We start from the raw sequence: 19,249 nt of genomic DNA, 5'->3' as shown, positions 1-19,249 counted from the left end.
TGTTCAAAATTGCCCTTAGTGTTGGGTGGGGTTACTGGGTTATGGGGATAGGGTGGAGGTGCTGACCTTGGGTATGGTGCTCTTTCCAGGAGCCAGTGCAGACTCGATGGGCCGAATGGCCTCCTTCTGCACTGTAAATTCTTTGAAACTATGAAACTCGGTTTGTTCTCACTGGAACGACGGAGGTTGATGGACAACCTGATGGAAACTACAAAATTAGGAGGGGCATGGATAATCAGAAGCTTGTTCCCAGGGTAGAAGAGTGAATTACTGGGGGACATAGGGTCAAGGTGTGAGGGGCAAAGCTCAGAGGAGATGTGCGAGGGAGGTTTTTTGCACAGAGGGTGGTGAGTGCCTGGAACTCGCTGCCGGAGGAGGTGGTGGAAGCAGGGACGAGAGTGACGTTAAAGGGGCGTCTTCACAAATACATAGGATGGAAATAGAGGGATACGGACAACGGAAGTGTAAAAGGTTTTAGGTTAGACGGGCAGCATGGTCAGCACAGGTTTGGTGGGCCGAAGGGCCTGATCCTGTGCTGTACTTTTATTTGTTCTTTGACACTCGATCCTTCAGGGCATCGATCTAACCTTAATTGAATCGAATACACTCCTCTGAATAATTCAGGTTAACAACGCAGTTTACTGAGGAAGCAATTGGACAGAAATCGCAAAACATCCCGTTTGAAGTCGGGGGACGCCTGACGGGAACTTTCCCTGATTTCTTCGGAAGTATCTGATCCACCCAATCTCCCCAGGCATTGAGTCCCGCCCCAGCCAATCAACACACCGCCGGCTGAGGGGGCTCTGGGGAGGGTTGTAGTACATTTAAAATTGGATTTTAGGGATAACTTACATAAAGGTGGTAAACTAATATTAACAATCAATTAGCTGAAAAGGGAATTTTGCAAATATTCAGCCATGTTAATTCTTCTACCCAGGGGACGTCTCGGACTTGAGGTCAGCACCTAACTTGGATTTAACATTTATTTCTTAAATTTGTATACACATGCCTCAAAATGCCCAAGGAACAAAATACTAGAGCAGGAACCAGTTCAGTAAACCACTGATTAACATCTGTTTCCACTGGAGGTACAGAGAGAAAACATTGATCAAATTTAATCCAATCTGCCTTTCGATACAATATAAAATGTTGATACATGCAAGAAAGCCACTTAAAACGCTTAATCTAATAGATTTTGCTGACGGGGCCCTTTAAAAATATTACAAATTCTCAAAGTACAAGGGCTGTATCTATCCTTACCCACTTGCTTCTTTCGCAAATCAAAAAGGATAGGCAGCGAAAACTCTGCAGTGTCCCCTCATCAACGCTCTGTCCTGTGCTGTCCAAGACTGCCTGCTATTGTGCAGGCTCCTTCCATCTCTGAATAATAGATTGCGTCTTCAGCGAAGTTTGAAAGACGAACCCGGCGGACAACAGTTCAAAGGATGAACCATCAGCCCTGTTAGGTTACGGCTCCGACGGCGCACAGCAACAGCCGGAGAAATCTGTGGAAGCGAAGGAGCTGCCAAACATTTGCATGAGGAAATCCAGAATCAAGTCCTGCTTGCAGCTGAGCGTTCCCTCTGCTCCTTGTTTAACTTGGTTGCCAGGCAGCATGGGCCTATGGGCCTTGCCGATAATTAACATAGTGTTTAACCTTTGCAGCAACAACATTTAATCTGAACCTTTTCAAAGATCCCATTGCCTTTCAGAGCCTGGCTTAGAGATCTTAAACTATGAATATGGAAACTCAAAGTTATTTTGTAAAATCGCTGATAACATTATTTACAGAAAGTAAATCTTAAACCATTGCCTGAGCAGCAAAATCATTGACTTAAAAAACCAAGGGCCTTGGCTTTTCAGACATACAGCACACAATTTAATTCTACCTTCGCTGCTGGTGTTCACATTGGGAGGTAAATAAAAACTTTAAAATCTTTCTGACAAATCTACATATAGGATATGTGCGCAGTTCATTGGAATGAAAGACTTCTCAGCTTCAATGTGCCTTTCTGGGATTTTCTCTTCACACACCGAGTGTTGCCATGGGAATATGGTCCTGTTCTTTAGCTGGTGCCATTATTCCTGTGTCTGCTTAACTCCAACAAAAAAAATGCCTCAGTTCCCGAAGTAATCCATTGACTAAGATTTGTAAAAGGGGAGGGGGAAAGGAATGTGGAAGGAGGGGATGAGAGGAGGATGCTGGATGTTGTAGTTAATTGGACTGGCAGTGCCCTTGACAGCCATTGCCCTTGACAGTGGTGGAGTTTGACTGGAGGCTATTTTCCAGCATACAGGGTTACATGGAGCATACAGTGCCGAAGGAGGCCATTCGGCCCATCGAATGGCCTCTGCACCAACCACTTAAGCCCTCACTTCCACCCTATCCCCGTAACCCGATACCCCCTCGTAGCCTTTTTGGACACTAGGGACAATTTAGCCCGGCCAATCCGCCTAACCTGCACGTCTTTGGACTGTGGGAGGAAACCGGAGCACCCGGAGAAAACCCACGCAGTCACGGGGAGAATGTGCAGACTCCACACAGACAGTGACCCAGCGGGGAATTGAACCTGGGACCCTGGCGCTGTGAAGCCAGAGTGCTATCCACTTGTGCTACCGTGCTGCCTTACAGTCAAGGTACAACTATGTATCCCTCAGATATCCCTTAATATCCCTCAGATAAAAACATAAGTGAGTGCAAGCCCTTCGACCGATGTAAGTCGGAGGATAATGGCACATTTGCTGCTTAAATGTTTAGAGGCTTTGGAAAAGGCTATGTTTACCTCGTTGGTGGAAGAGTCCCAAATCCAACCCCCCCAATCAGTTGGAATATGCAACTTGAAACACACGCAAATTAATAGGAACCTGGGGCGTCATTCTCTGACTTCCCCAGCGGGTCGGAGAATGGCCGTTGGACGCCGTGAATCCCGCCCCCGCCGGTTGCTGAAGTCTCTGGTACCGGATATTCAGCGGGGGCGGGAATCGGGCCGCGCCGGTTGGCGGGCCCCCCCGCTCGATTCTCCGGCCCGGATGGGCCGAAGTCCCGCCGAGAAATTGCCTGTCCCGCCGGCGTAAATTAAAGTACCTATTTACCGGCGGGACAAGGTGGCGTGGGCGGGCTCCGGGGTCCTGGGGGGGGCGGGGGGGGGGCGCGGGGCGATCTGACCCCGGGGGGTGCCCCCACGGTGGCCTGGCTCGCGATCGGGGCCCACCGATCCGCGGGCGGGCCTGTGCCGTGGGGGCACTCTTTCCCTTCCGCCTCTGCAACGGTCTCCACCATGGCGGAGGTGGAAGAGACTCTCCCCACTGCGCATGTGCGGGAAACTGTCAGCGTCCGCTGACGCTCCCGCGCATGCGCCGCCCCGAATGTCATTTCCGCGCCAGCTGGCGGGGCAACAAACGCCGTTTCCGCCAGCTGGCGGGGCGGAAATCCCTCCGGCGCCGGCCTAGCCCCTCAATGTTGGGGCTCGGCCCCCAAAGATGCGGAGCATTCCGCAGCTTTGGGGCGGCCCGATGCCCGTCTGATTGGCGCCATTTTGGGCGCCAGTCGGCGGACATCGCGCCGTTGGGGGAGAATTTCGCCCCTGGATCCAGGTTCCATGATACACACCTCTGAGCCTCATTTAGGCCGCACTCCTCCCGATTACTCCATCAGCATTCACTGAATTAGCAAAATAAAACGAATTACTTGTCAGCTTTGGTGAAATTGTTTTGAATTAAATACTAGATGTTAATTGATCCTTCATTGGTGGTCATGCCTTCAGCTGCCAGAATTCCATTCCCACCCCTATCCCCTTTATTTTTATAACCTGTCTGTCATGATCAAGCTTTTTGGCTATCTGTCCTAATATTTTATATAAACTTAGGAGTCCTAGTTCAAGATTCTCTTCTGGTTACCTTGCAGGTTCAGGTGGCAGTTAGGAAGGCAAATGCAATGTTGGCTTTCATGTCAAGAGGACTAGAATGCAAAAGCAGGGATGTACGGAAGAGGCTGTATACGGTTCTGGTCAGACTCCATTTGGAGTATTGTGAGCAGTTTTGGGTCCCATATCTAAGGAAGGATGTGCGGGCCTTGGAGGGAGGAGGTCCAGAGGAGGTTCACAAGCATGACCCCAGGAATGAAGAGCTTGTCATATGAGGAGCGGTTGAGGACTCTGGGTCTGTACTCGTTGGTAGTTTAGAAGGATGAGGGGGGATCTTATCGAAACTTATAGGATATGAGAGGCCTGGATAGAGTGGATGTGGGGAGCATGTTTCCACTAGTAGGAGAAACTAGAACCCGAGGGCACAGCCTCAGACCTTTAAAACTGCGATGAGGAGGAATTTCTTCAGCCAGAGGGTGGGGAATCTGTCAAACTCTTTGCCGCAGAGGCTGTGGAGACCAAGTCACTGAGTGTCTTTAAGACAGAGATAGATAGAGGGGATGAGAAAAATATCAACCATGATTGAATGGCGGAGCAGACCCGATGGGCCGATTGGCCTAATTTCGCTCACATGTCTTATGGCCTTGTATCTCGCTTCCTGACTGAACAAAGCTCCTGTGAAGTACCTTGGGGCATATTATGATGCTAAAGGTGAACACAGTTTGGGTTAATTTTCTAAGAGATCGGAATGGTGGAATAATGGGGCATGGGTTTCACGTTTCACGAGTCTGACTCCAAAGGGAATATTAAGCAGGAGCTTGGTTCCTACTCCTGTTATAGCCCGCGTGGGGCTTACGGGGTGGGAACAATCATCATAGCCGTGAGCCCTGCGGAAAAAGAGCTCCCCCGCTGGGTGGGCGGGGAGCTGGGATTGACCATTGTTTAGTTCTATATAAAGTTGGCCAATGATGGAACTGACAGGACAGGCCCGGCCGGGATCTGATGCGTATTGTAACCATACCAGAAATAGCTTTTTCCTGAACTCAGTTTGGGCTCCCGGTGGTCTAGAAGGGCCCCCAATATGAGGGAATGGGGGGGAAAAATGTGCCCTGGTAAGATCGTAAAATGGCACGGAGATAAAGTTCCTTTTGTCAGCAGTTTTAACTGGAAAAATTGAATGCTCAGTGGGATTGTTCATTTTGTTCTTACAGGAATTGTCCGACTAAAATTGTTGACTTAACAAGTGTAACTACTTGCAAACCTATTCCTGGGTTTGTATACAGTCACAGCTGTAGTTTAGCACAGACGCCCCTAATCTGGGTATTTGTGTCGCCTCTGATTTGTGCTCAGCTGCCAGAGCCACCAGAATGTTGGCCCCGTTTTGTGGCCTGGGACAGTGCGGTTCAGTGAGTAAATATCGTAAACCGGCGGAAGCGTTGTCAGTATCGATCCTGGAAGGGGTAGGGTGGGGTGGGGGGGGGGGGGGGGTGAAATCAGCCCAGCGTATCGCAGCTGATTCCATGTGTTGTGTTCTGTGGTATGGCCATTCCAATGATGAACACAGAACATCTAATTATTTAACTAGAAAGACGATTTATCAATAAACACATGGAAAGGTAACTAACAGATCACTATACAAACAAAGACTACTAAATGAATTCCGTGAATTCACCTGGAGCTACTCTACGTGCGACTATCCTCTCATACATCCTACTACCAACTGACGGATATCTCAAGTCCCGTGCTGTATGTCTGACACTACCAGCTGGTTGGAGGTCACATTGATCACTTTCTACATAACTGCGCACAGGCATATCACCACAGCACGGCCGCGGATGCCGGGCAAAGATCAAGTGGGAGCGCTTCCGGAAGTCAAACAGCCATCCATTCGTAGAATCATAGAATCCTTACAGTGAAAAAGTTGGCCATTTGGCCCATCGAGTCAGCACCGTCCCTTTGAAAGAGCACCCTACCTAGGCCCACTCCCCTGCCCTATCCCCGTAACCCCATCTAACCTTTCGACACACAGAAGCAATTGATCATGGCCCGTCCACCTAATCTTTGGACTGTGTGAGGAAGCCGGAGCACCCGGAGGAAACCCGCGCACACACAGGGAAAAAGTGCAAACCCGGCACCGCCAACCCGAAATGTAACCCGGGTCCATGATGCTGTGAGGCATCAGAGCTAACCCACTATGTCCCCCGTGGGGATGTTGAAAGAGCTCCTGGAACCATGTTGGATCCTTCCAGAGGGGAAGTGCAAATGGAAGCAATTAGTTTCGGGGGGGAAGGGATTGGCAAATCGGTTCCTTTTAACCTTCATTTTGAGCACTTGTTGCATTGAGAGCGCCAACCACCAGTAAACAACGTACAAAAGCAAAGGTGGACATATCAAACCGTTTGATTACCAGCAGACAAAGCAGTAACAAATACACGTGTTGGGTATGGGTCATTGCGCAATGTTTATGGCCTTGAGTGTGTACTTATGACTCTAATGGTGACAATTGGTTTCTTTTGTATATAATTATATATCAGATGACAGCTGGTTGTTATGGCGTGTTTCATTCAACAACCTAAGACAAAATTAATGTTGCTAGTTAAACAAAAGTTCACCCTTACTCCCATTTAGTTCCTGGGTGATGTGTGCCAGAGAGCTGGAGGAGTTCTTTAACCTGTTCCTCCGTAAGCTATTTGTTAACAGCTGCCAGTACCTTACGCAAATAAATGTATTATCCGCTGTATGTCACCCACTCTCATATGGGATGAATGACCAGAAAGAACAATTTCAAGTTTGTCTCCAAGTTATTTATCTCGACACACAGAGGAGCAAAGGAAAAACCTTCATCCTCGCTGGCTGGAAGGATACCGGGTACATGGGTTGTACTCCTGGGTGTCGCACAACCCGCCTTCAACTGCCCCACCCACCATTTTATCTTGTTTTGCCCCTACCATCTCCATCATTGTTTGCAACTCGAGCGAAAGTGTTTGGAAAAAAAAAGAGTTAACGAGAAACAATTTGGTTACCTCCTCCACAATCACTGATTGGAGGGTGACGTCCAATTCTGGTCACCCCCCCCCCCCCCCCCCCTCTCTCTCTCTCTCTCTCCCCCCCCCCCCTCCCCCACTACACTTCGCGAAGGTTATTGGGGCGTTGAATTTATCAGAATGATACAAGAATCGAGGGCGTTCCGTTACATCGAGAGACTAAGCAAACTGGGATTATCCTACCTAGAACAAAGAAGTTAAAGGGGAGATTTGAGGGAAACATTCAAAACAATGAGGTGTCTTGTTAAATTAGACCAAAGGAAACTGCCTCCGCTGGTGAATCTGTGGAACTCTTTGCCGCAAAAGGCTGTGGAGGCCAATTCACTGAGTGTCTTTCAGACAGATAGGTTATTGATTAATAAGGGGATCAGGGGTTATGGGGAGAAGACAGGAGAATGGGGATGAGAAAATATCAGCCATGATTGAATGGCGGATCAGACTCGATGGGCCGAGTGGCCTAATTCTGCTTCTATGTCTTATGGTCTTAGTAACGTCAGTAATGACCCAGAATGGATATCTTGAATTTTAATCCAGTATCTATGTCCCATCATTCTCGATCTCTGGATCACAGGGAATAAATAACCTGTTCTATTTGCACTGTCCCATCCCTTCATAATTTAAGCAATTTGTCCAACTCAACACATAGTTCCCTCTGTTGTGAAGGAATTAGTCCCAGTTGTTCAGTGAGAGGATTATGTTGATTAACTAATTAAACCTCCAAGAGTTGAGTGTACTTGGAAGCAGTTTGTCCGAACATCAAAGATGGACTTGTGACAAACCTGTTCATTCTGCTTGACCAGATGCACAATAGGCCTGATTTGAATTTGCTCGAGACCCCCATTCGCGCACATTGAGTTACAATAAGGCCGTTCAGTGGCCAGAATTTACCGGTGCGGCCAATGGTGCACTCTCGCCACGTTTCCTGAAGATCCCGCTGCCAGCGAATGGCGGTCTGCCTCTGCTTCTGCGACAAACGCAGTGGGTTGTGTGTAAAATCTCACCCAATGTCTTATGGGTGGCACGGTAGCACAGTGGTTAGCACTGTTGCTTCACAGCGCCAGGGTCCCGGATTCGAATCCGGCTTGGGTCACTGTCAGTGTGAAGTCTGCATGTTCCCCTCGTGTCTGCGTGGGTTTCCTACGGGTGCTCCGGTTTCCTCCCACAAGTCCCGAAAGACGTGTTGTTAGGTGAATTGGACATTCTGAATTCTCCCTCTGTGTACCCGAACAGGCGCCGGAGTGTGGCGACGAGGGGATTTTCACAGTAACTTCATTGCAGTGTTAATGTAAGCCTACTTGTGACAACAATAAAGATTATTATTTATGCCGTAGAGATTTTGGAAATAAACAACATTACCCCATTCATTTCCCCGGGGAGGCAGGTAATCTTCATTGTTCCCTTCTACTTCTGACCCCCCCCCACTCCCCCCCAACCAAGCGTTCACAGAGGTTTAAGATCTTTATGAGCTGCCTCCCACAAACAATGCCGTTGCTGATCCATTGTGGCATGGCAAGTGTCATTGTAGGCAGGACCCGCAGAAAGGATGGGGCCTTCAAAGCAGCAGATGTCAACTAGCCAATTGCCTCACTTCCTGTCTCAAGACTGCCTTGGCTATCTCACTTCCCAACATGGCCGGAGCATTCAATAAACATGACATGAGTCTCAAATCCTGCAATTTTGGACAACAGGGGAATCAATTAAATTGCACCCTGCTGCATTCAATTAGAAAGCATTCTGAGAATGAACGTCTTTTAAGAACAAAGAAGAAAGAAAAGCACAGCACGGGAACAGGCCCTTCAGCCCTCCAAGCCTGTGCCGATAATGATGTTCTAACTAAACAAAACCCCTTCTGCCCTTACTCGGTCCGTATCCCTCTAAAGAACCTTTAACCTTTTTGTTATCCATAGCTATGGTACAAAGCTACAAGCTGCCCAGAAGTCAAAGAAAACCAGACTTTAAATATATGAGATTAAACCAAATTCTAACCCTACACCTGTATGCACATGACTAGGTCACCGTACTCACTGTCCGGTTCGGTACAGACACAAAAACGTGTACATTTAAATCATCTTTGCATTTCTTTCGGTAAAAAATAATTGTGACGATCATGAAAAGTTACAGTATTTGCATATAATATTTGACAGCTGAAAATGTTAGCAATTGCTGATTCTCAGGGCTGTCTCTTCAAACTCTCCTCTCAATCTTTGTATTTTCAAATATGGACCTGTACAAACCAAATATCCTGCGGTGGCATTCAAGGGCAGACTTTAATCCGATTGCATTATTTGTAATTCTGGCAGAGTGCTGTGTGTATGTGTAAATTTATTGTGCTCTATTCATTAAAATCTTCCCATCTATGTCCCGCTTCCACAGGAGATTAGGCGAGAAAGCAGCTACACAGAAATGGCAGGTAAGACGCACCTTCCCTCAGCCTCATAGGACAGGGCAGTGAGAATGTTGCCTGATTTTGCTTTGGGTGTTTACCTGGTCGGAGGATAGTCCATCCTGTTGATGCTCACATTGCTGATGATGGGTTGTACCAAAGTAGATAATGTAGGGGGTTGACTAACCCTAACCCTAAGCGCCTCTATCTCCGTAATGTAGGTCTCCCCTATCGGCCACACACCCCTGCATCGGACCGGCCCGATCTGTGCCCCGGCCGCCCATAAGGCCACCCCCCCCACCCCCCCCGCAGTGCCCGATCCCGCCCCCCCCGCAGCCGCCACGCGAGAGTCCCGACCGGCCATACCATGTTAGTTCCACGCCGTCGGGAAAGCTGATTCTCTGCCCCTGCGCCAAATGCGATTTTGGCACGGGATTGTGGAAAGTCCAGCCCCAAATCCTAAACCGATGTAAATAGTAAATTCCTCGAGGGTGTAACAGGACAGAGGCAACTTCCCCTGCTTGGTGAGTCAAGAACTAAGGGTTTGGCCATTTAGGAATGAGCTGTGGAGTCTTTAACGGGGGGTGGAGGGAGGAAATGTGGAATTTTCTCAGTCGTTAAGTATATTCCAAATGAAATGGAAAGATTGGCCAGGAATACCTTGTCCCCCTGCCTTCTGTTCCTTGTCCCCCTGCCTTCTGTTCCTTGTCCCCTGCCTTCTGTTCCTTGTCCCCCTGCCTTCTGTTCATTGTCCCCCTGCCTTCTGTTCCACTCGTGATGATTATTGCCACTGGTGAGATGAGAAATTCTTGCCCCTTGTCGGGCATTAAGAGAATCGAGATATTGGTATCCGATGGGAATGTGGAATTGAGATATATTGAAAATGAAATGAAATGAAAATCGCTTATTGACACAAGTAGGCTTCAATGAAGTTACTGTGCAAAGCCCCTAGTCGCCACATTCCGGCGCCTGTTCGGGGAGGCTGGTACGGGAATTGAACCGTGCTGCTGGTCTGCCTTGGTCTGCTTTAAAAGCCAGCAATTTAGCCCAGTGTGCTAAACCAGCCCCATCTCTGATTAATGGGAGAGCTTGAAGGGACTACCAAGCTCCTTTTGCTTATGTTTGGACATATCTGGTTACAGTTATGGTGTATGCTTTGCTGTAATTTTATACAGAACCTTGTTGAGGCATCGGGGATCTCCCCTGCCAGCTGGAGAGCCGGTGTGAGACCCACGGTGCTTCGTTTCGAGAAGGTTTGCTGAACCACACGCCAATCCGGCAGTGACGAGGACACCAGCAGGCCTTCCCCTGGAATTAAGACCCCCAAGGACAGAAGTCCCGCCAGCCAATCAGAGGCCCGCACTTCTGAGGGGGCTGTGGCTGTTGCCGGTAGGACCAGAGTCCCAGGATCGTAGATGAACCAGGCTTCCGGGGGGGGGGGGGGGGGGGGGGGGGGGTTAATTCCGCAATGTGGGGGTCGGGGGCAGGAGGGAATCAGGGTGTCGGAAGCAATAGCAGCGACTGGCCCACAGGGGGCTCCCGCATCCCAATGACCAGTCCCTCAAACAGGCACTGAGTGCCTTTGATAGAGGGTCACTCCCACCCAAGGAGGTGTATTTAAGGTGACTAGCGGCCCGCACAGTCCACACCGTATGGCAGGATGGCATGGTGGCACAGTGGTTAGCACTGCTGCCTCACAGCGCCAGGGACTCGGGATCAATTCCGGCCGTGGGTGACTGTCTACGTGGAGTTTACACGTTTCTCCCCGTGTCTGCGTGGGTTTCCTCCGGGTGCTCCGGTTTCCTCCCACAGTCCAAAGATGTGCAGGTTCGGTGGATTGGCCGTGCTAAATTGCCCCTTAGCGTCCAGGGATGCGCAGGTTAGGTGGGGTAAGGGGATAGGGCAGGGTAGTGGACCTGGGTAGGGTGCCCTTTCGGAGGGCCGTTGCAGACCCGATGGGTCGAATGGCCTCCTTTTGCACTGTAGGAATTCTATGCATTTGGTTAATATCAGCAGCAGTGGGTTGAGGCCTTTATATGGCCAATAATTGGCTAGTTAAGGGCTTTAATTGGCTCCGGGGGCGAGAAGGTTGAACATGGGCTTTTCTAACTGGAACTTAATTCTGGCAGAGATGGGAGGGTAACAGCTGTTAGCAACAGCACCGCCTCCCCCAAGTAAATGCCCTTCCCACCTCCAAGCCAGCCACAGGATTCCAGCTGTAGGGTCAGCATTGCGACAGTGCAATTTAACTCATACAACCACAAGCACAGGGCTAAATCGCTGGCTTTTAAAGCAGACCGAGGCAGGCCAGCAGCACGGTTCAATTCCCGTACCAGCCTCCCCGAACAGGCGCCGGAATGTGGCGACTAGGGGCTTTTCACAGTAACTTCATTTGAAGTCTACTTGTGACAATAAGCGATTTTCATTCATTCATTCAGGTTGGGCGTTTGTACAGGGGGTCAGTCTATCGTGTCGAAACTTTTGACGTCCTCACCTGGCATTAGACAGTTATTTAAAACGGGGTTGTAGAGTTATGCTGACGTACCACATTCTGAGTTCCAATCCCAAACACAATCCCACTGCAAAATACAGTTCAGAATCCTCTGAGTTTGCAATTGCTTTCCAGCTTGTAATTAGGACTTTTGTAACCGCTTTTTCAAATTAGTTTTTTTCCCCTCTGTGGCAGAAGGGAGAGATGAGCAACTTTGAGTATCTCATGCATCTGAACACTTTGGCAGGACGAACCTATAATGATCTGATGCAGTATCCAGTATTCCCGTGGATTCTCGCTGACTACGACTCTGAGGTAAGTGATGAACAGCAGAAGGAGGGAACTCGTGTTCACTTTCATGACCGACAGGACACCCCCATGTACCATGTCCATGAACTACCTTTGAAGTGAAGTCCCTGGGCGGGATTGTCCTAGCCCCGCGCCGGGCCGGAGAATCCCCACAACCGCGCCACGCGGCCCCGACTCCTGCACGCAATTCTCCGCGGAGTGGAGGATCGGCGCCATTGGCGCTTTGGCACGGCGCCGGTCGCGGGCCCGACCCGATTCTCCGGCCCAAATGAGCCGAGCGGCCGCTCTAAGGCAGAGTCCTGCTCCAGCGCCGTGCTGGCCCCCTGTAGGGGCCAGAATCGGTACTACCAGCGACCCGTTCACGCCGTCGTGAAACGCGATGGCGTTTCCGACGGCGTGGACACTCTGCCGCCGAATGGGAGAATCCCGCCCCCTGTTATTATGTAGGCAAACACAGCAGCCATTTTAGATATAGAAAGATCCCACAACATTTAACGATGTGGAGATGCCGGCGTTGGACTGGGGTGATCACAGTAAGAAGTCGTACAACACCAGGTTAAAGTCCAATAGGTTTGCTTGGAATCACTAGCGTAGCTCCTTCATCAGGTGAGTGAAGAGGTGGGTTCCACAAACACATATATAGACAAAGTCAATGATGCAAGATGATATTTTGAATGTGAGTCTTTGCCGGTAATTAAGTCTTTACAGGTCCAGACGGAGCTAACTGGAGTGAGGGATAATCACAGGTTAAAGAGGTGTGAATTGTCTCAAGCCAGGACAGTTGGTAGGATTTCGCAAGCCCAGGCCAGATGGTGGTGGTGGGCAGGGTAAATGTAATGAGACATGAATCCAAGGTCCCGCTTAAGGCCGTACTCATTTAATGAGGTAACCGATCAGTTAATCTGAATTGGAGGTGCTGCTCGATGGAGGAATATTGGCCAGGACACCAGGGATAATTCTGGGTGGGTGCCAGGAGATGAGCCAATGGCTTTCCTCACCCACACCTGCCATTGTGCTATGTTATAGGGGTTGGGTTCCAACCTTCTTACATTAATTCAATGGTAAGTCTGCTCTGATCCCATTTCTGTCCCTATTAACTCCCAGTTCTGAGTCACCTAATTACAATCATAGAATCCCGGCAAAGCAGAAGGAGGCCATTGGGCCCATCGTGTTTGTACTAACCCTCTGAAAGAGCACCTCACCTAAGCCCACTCTCTCTATCCCCATAATGCCACCTAACCTGCACATTTGTGGAGTGCGGGAGGAAACCAGAGCATTACAGACACAGGGCGGGATTGGGGAATCGGCGGGGTGCGGCGTGAATCCCGCCCCCATCGGCCACCGAATTCTCTGGCACCGAACATTCGGCGGGGGCGGGAATCGCGCCGCACCGCGCCGGTCAGCGCCCCCCCCCCCCCCCGCAATTCTCCGTCCCGTTGCTGTCATGGCAGTCCCGCCGGCGTGAATCAAACCACCTACCTTACCGGCAGGACTGGCAGCGTGGGCGGGCTCCGGGGTCCTGGGGGGGGGGGGGATATCTGGCCCCGAGGGGTGCCCCCACGGTGACCTGGCCCGCGATCGGGCCCCACCGATCCGCGGGCGGGCCTGTGCCGTGGGAGCACTCTTTTCCCTCTGCCTCGTCCATAGCCTCCGCGATGGCCGATGCGGAAGTGCACGCGGAGATGACGTCAGCAGCTGCATGCGCGGACTTCCGTCGGCCGGCGGAGTCCTTTCGGCCCCGGCTGGCGTGGCGCCAAAGGCCTTTTCCGCCCGCCGGCGGCGCGCCAACCACTCCGGCGCGGGCCTAGCCCCTTAAGGTGTGGGCTTGGCCCCTAAAATGCGGAGAAATCTGCACCTTTGGGGCGGCCCGACGCCGGAGTGGTTCCCGCCACTCCATCCCACCGGGACCCCCCGCCCCGCCAGGTAGGAGAGAATCCCGGCCACGGGAAGGAAGTGCTAACTCCACACAGACGGTCACCCAAAGCCGGAATCGAACCCGGTACCCTGGCGCTGTGAGGTAGCAGTGCTAACAACAGTGCCACCGTGCCTCCCATACATCTAAGCACAAAGTTCTAATCATTATAGTATAATCATTACTGTGATGATAAAATCCAGACTTACCTCTTCCAACCTGCTCCTGATAGGCTTTCCATCCTCCACTCTTCATAAACTACAGTTCTTACAAACTCATACTGCCTGCAGCACACTCTGTACGAACCTTCGCTCAGCTATAAAGCCTAGGCCCCGGTTAGCCACAGGACATCAGAAGACCTACTCAATTCCTCCTGTCCCCCTAAAATGTCCTAAGTTTTGAGGTGCATTGACCAATGCAGGACTGAAAATGACCTCAGTTCATGAGGCCCACCCCAAAGGAGTTCCTCTTGTGCTGGACCTCTTGCGTCAGAGATGCTGCCCCAAATCTATACATCACCGCCCCCCCCACCCCAGATTATGCGATACTCACCACGTGGAGAAGTCATGGGAATAACCTTTGCTCTTGGTGACGGCTCACCATTCTGTACCCTGTCCCATTATAGTTTTCACTGACTTCACTGAGGTTTATAATGGGCAGCCGACCCACTATTCTGCTGCCTTTCCCCTCCTGTTCAAAGTGAGCATTACCCCCACGCGTCAAAACCATGCATCCACCCTTTCTCCTCCACGGCCGAACCTACTTGTCTTTGTCTGAGAGCTTGCTGCCCAGTTAATCTGGTTCCTTCAAGATTTTATGTGTTGCTGCCTCTCCGCTTCCCCTTTCTGCCAGTGTAAACATCCCTCGGGATGTCTTGTGACGCAGTGGGTAGCGTCCCTGCCTCTTGAGCCGGAAGCTCCGAGTTCGAGTCCCACCCCAGGACCTGACGGCCAGGGAAAGTGCGTTCATAATGCGGCCAAACTGGTTGAGTGTGTCAACCTGCAAATCCTTCCAAAAACATGGCAATGGCTGGCGGTAAGTGCGGGAGAGACTCCTGGTCAGCCACGTTCGATGTGGAGTGGCGCCCCTCAAACTATATGCCCCTGGCGACAGACTAGCAACCTGTTCCAGGAATTACTAGCTATGGAAACAGATGAAAGTCTGTCTTAGTGCGACCACTAGGTGTGGGATGAGAATTGGAAACATCCCGAGTAATTCTTACTGAACCGATTGAACACTTTGCCTTCTATGCGTCCCATTAGGCAGGTCGGTTCGGTGTGGACTGCACTTGATGCAGCGATGCGAGAAACAGACCTCTAACACTGTAGAAGATCCAACACGCTTTTATTGAACGATAGAACTAACATACATATTTAACTGTGGGTCAACACTATACTGAACTGACTGGAGACCTTGTAGTAGCCTGACCAGACTTATTAGCTACCGCATGATGTTTGCACTGTGCTAGCTCGTGGACTCTGACTGTCTCAGTAGCTGGGTCCCGAGAGAGCGGGAAACCTAGTGCCCTCTGGCTTTATAGTGGTGGTGTCCTGTCTGGTGATTGGCTGCACTGTGCTGTGTGCTTACTGGTCATCCTGTGTGTCAATCACTGCCTGTCTGCACTTCATTATATACATGCGTAGATATTATGACACCCATCAACTCTGCTTTGATGCATAAAGTTACCCTTTTTAATATATATGTCGGAACTCCGGATTCTCTGGTCCCGCTGGCAGTGCATCCCTGCCGTGGGTTTCCCGAGGGCGTGGTGTGTCTTTAATAAGAAACACATGGGTTGGGAGGCCGAAGGATCCCGACAAATTCTCTGCACCACCGGAATCAGCATCGGTGGGCCGCTTTCCAGTCCACATAAGTTCAGACCACCTTCAGTGAATCATTCCAGGAACTGTTGACGGAGATTAGCCCAGCATTGGTATTTTAGGAGGTGGCTCCTGAGAGTTTGAACACAATGAACATTTATACCATTTTTCACATCTGTGCGTTTGCTTTGTGCTCCTAGGAGTTAAATCTGACTAATGCAAGGACGTTCCGAGATCTCTCGAAGCCCATGGGGGCACAAACCGAGGAAAGGAAGGAAAAGTTTGTCCAGCGGTATTTTGAAATCGATAATGATGGTTAGTATTTTCGCGGGAAGCTGAGGGAGTCATTTGAGAGGCAAAACTGAAAAGACCGATGACAGAATGTGTGTGTTTAAAATGTTTAAAGGATCTGATGGGGCAGAAACGGAGAGAGTATTTCCTCGGGCGAGGGACTCATGAATGAGGGGATCCAATTTTAAAATGAGGTCAAGCTCTTGGGAGAAGAATGTTGTTCACGCCAAAGGTGTAGAAATCCGACCTCTCTCTTCAAAGTCAGTGGATTCTGGAGGTCACTTGGAATTTGCATGACTGAGATAGATATATTTTTGATGGATAACAGACAAGTGGTGGGTGATTGAACCCGAGGTGACTTTCAGCCAGGATTGGATTGAATGGTACAATCAGTGTGAGGAACTGAATAGCCTCCTCTTGTTTCTAATGTACCTGAGTAACAGAATAAAGTCCAGCCCTATGTTTTTTTTTAACCAGTTCAGACTGACCTTGCTGGTACCTTAGTGTTGATTTGTTCTTTTCACTCTGTTGCTAGCATTCAGTTAATACATCACTCCTCATCCCCCACACCTTCTCTTTGGTTCCCCACTACTGCTTCAGACTGTTCTCCCTTCCTTTGCTTGGGAAGATAGGACAGCCCGCATCTCAAACTCCCCCATGACCTCCAGCAAGGACGAGCTTGACACTGTTCAGGATTCTAGTGCAATCGCATGTCACTTGGTTGCGTATCAAATAGGGCCACGCAGGTAGTTACAGAAGTAAGGCTTTGGAATAATAATGTTTTTGAATCAATTATCTACTATTCAACGTGACAAGGCCAGGTTGTAGCGGATTCATCACTTCCCATTGGTTGTTTTACCACCTCTTATTGCTTTGATTGGCCAACCAACTCAGCAAGATCCAAGTAGCAATCCTAGGATTATCCTGGTCTGTGCGGCTCCACGTTACACTGGGCTGTCCACTTACCTTGTCAGCCATTACCGTTCTTCTCTTCTGAAGCAGTCCCTCGGAGTCGAGGAGTAACTTGCTCCCGCACTAAAAACGGGTTCTCAGGTGACCCAGGAGTCCAGTGTGCGACCTGTGGTCTCTGTCTCGGGGCAAACAGTGGGTGAAGGAGCGGGTGGGTGGAGGGCCCAGGGTGCCACGCGCCCCTAACACTATCGACACTTGGCTCCAGCTTGCCCTCGGCAATGAAATCGGGGTGTGCAGCTCCTTTCCGCATGCTTTTCCTCCACTCCGGGCGGCCTTGGGCCAGGGATTCCCAAGTGTCGGTGGGGATGCTGCACTTTTTCAAAGAGGCTTTGAGCGTGACCTTAAAGGGAGTTCGCAGCCCTCCTGGGGCTCGCTTGGCGTCTCAAAGCTCCCAGTGGAGCGCTTGTTTCGGGACTCTTGTGTCAGGCATGTGGACGATGTGGCTCGCCCAGCGGCGCTGATCGAGCGTGGTCAATGCTTCGATGCTGGAGGATGTTGGCTTGAGCGGGAACATTGATATTGGTGCGTCTCTCCTGAGAATAGATTTGCAGGATCTTGCGGAGACAGCGCTGGCGGCACTTCTCTAGGCTTCCGAGATGCCCACTGTACCTGCTGTAGCGTTATCGGAGGGTGGGTATCACCACTGCCCCTGTAGAGCATGTGCTTGGTGCCAGGTCGGAGGCCCTGGTCTTCAAACACTCTCTTCCTCGGGTGACTGAAGGCTGTGCTGGCACGCTGAAGGCAGTGTTGAATCTCCTCATTGATGTCTGCCCTTGTTGACAGTAGACGACCAAGGTGTGGAAAGCGATTTACATTGTTTAAGACCTCATTGTGGATTTTGAAAATTGGTGGACAGTGCTGTGTGGCAGGGGCAAGTTGGTAGAGGACCTTTGTCTTATGGATGTTTGGTGGAAGGCCCATGTTCTCGAACGCCTTGGTGAAGGGGATGATGACTTGGAGCTCTGAATGTGCTCAGACACAGCATCATCTGCATCCTGTTGTCCAATGACAGAGGAAGGGATTATCTTGGATCTGGCCTGCAGGCGGTGGAGGTTGAAAAGGTTCCCATTTGTTCTTTAGTTTAGCTCCACTCCAGCGGGGAACTTGCTGGGGATGAGATGGAGCATTGCAACCAAAGAACAAAGAACAAAGAAATGTACAGCACAGGAACAGGCCCTTCGGCCCTCCAAGCCCGTGCCGACCATACTGCCCGACTAAACTACAATCTTCTACACTTCCTGGGTCCGTATCCTTCTATTCCCATCCTATTCATATATTTGTCAAGATGCCCCTTAAATGTCCCTATCGTCCCTGCCTCCACTACCTCCTCCGGTAGTGAGTTCCAGGCACCCACTACCCTCTGCGTAAAAAACTTGCCTCGTACATCTACTCTAAACTTTGCCCCTCTCACCTTAAACCTATGCCCCCTAGTAATTGACCCCTCTACCCTGGGGAAAAGCCTCTGACTATCCACTCTGTCTATGCCCCTCATAATTTTGTATACCTCTATCAGGTCGCCCCTCAACCTCCTTCGTTCCAGTGAGAACAAACCGAGTTTATTCAATCGCTCCTCATAGCTTATGCCCTCCATACCAGGCAACATTCTGGTAAATCTCTTCTGCACCCTCTCTAAAGCCTCCACATCCTTCTGGTAGTGTGGCGACCAGAATTGAACACTATACTCCAAGTGTGGCCTAACTAAGGTTCTATACAGCTGCAACATGACTTGCCAATTCTTATACTCAATGCCCCGGCCAATGAAGGCAAGCATGCCGTATGCCTTCTTGACTACCTTCTCCACCTGTGTAGCCCCTTTCAGTGATCTGTGGACCTGTACTCCTAGATCTCTTTGACTTTCAATACTCTTGAGGGTTCTACCATTCACTGTATATTCCCTACCTGCATTAGCCCTTCCAAAATGCATTACCTCACATTTGTCCAGGTTAAACTCCATCTGCCATCTCTCCGCCCAAGTCTCCAGACAATCTAAATCCTGCTGTATCCTCAGACAGTCCTCATCGCTATCCGCAATTCCACCAACCTTTGTGTCGTCTGCAAACTTACTAATCAGACCAGTTACATTTTCCTCCAAATCATTTATATATACTACAAAGAGCAAAGGTCCCAGCACTGATCCCTGTGGAACACCACTGGTCACAGCCCT

General features: G+C 50.1%; 2 protein-coding genes across 4 annotated transcripts in view; one reads left to right on the top strand and one right to left on the bottom strand.

Moving 5' to 3' along the window:
• wdfy4 (WDFY family member 4) overlaps positions 1-19,249 on the top strand; it is a 307,274-nt gene that overhangs the window by 209,434 nt on the left and 78,591 nt on the right. Inside the window, exons 48-50 of the mRNA XM_072491727.1 lie at positions 9,281-9,317; positions 11,977-12,096; positions 16,023-16,137. Of these exons, the coding sequence (XP_072347828.1) occupies positions 9,281-9,317; positions 11,977-12,096; positions 16,023-16,137 (272 nt within the window). The remainder of the gene's footprint in view (positions 1-9,280; positions 9,318-11,976; positions 12,097-16,022; positions 16,138-19,249) is intronic.
• Positions 1-19,249, bottom strand: part of LOC140403616 (leucine-rich repeat-containing protein 18-like) — a 78,508-nt gene that overhangs the window by 25,813 nt on the left and 33,446 nt on the right. The window contains exon 1 of one of the 3 annotated variants that reach the window (XM_072491731.1): positions 1,890-2,050. The exons of 1 other annotated variant lie outside the window; for it this stretch is intronic. The gene's annotated coding sequence lies outside the window, so the exon portion shown is untranslated. Of the gene's footprint in view, positions 1-1,260; positions 1,603-1,889; positions 2,051-19,249 lie in introns of those variants that run through there. One more of the 3 variants, XM_072491728.1, reaches the window with a different exon arrangement.

The sequence above is a fragment of the Scyliorhinus torazame genome, chromosome 28, assembly GCF_047496885.1.
Source record: "Scyliorhinus torazame isolate Kashiwa2021f chromosome 28, sScyTor2.1, whole genome shotgun sequence".
In the NCBI taxonomy this organism is placed as follows: Eukaryota; Metazoa; Chordata; class Chondrichthyes; order Carcharhiniformes; family Scyliorhinidae; genus Scyliorhinus; species Scyliorhinus torazame.
This window is presented reverse-complemented; position numbering and strand designations above follow the sequence as displayed.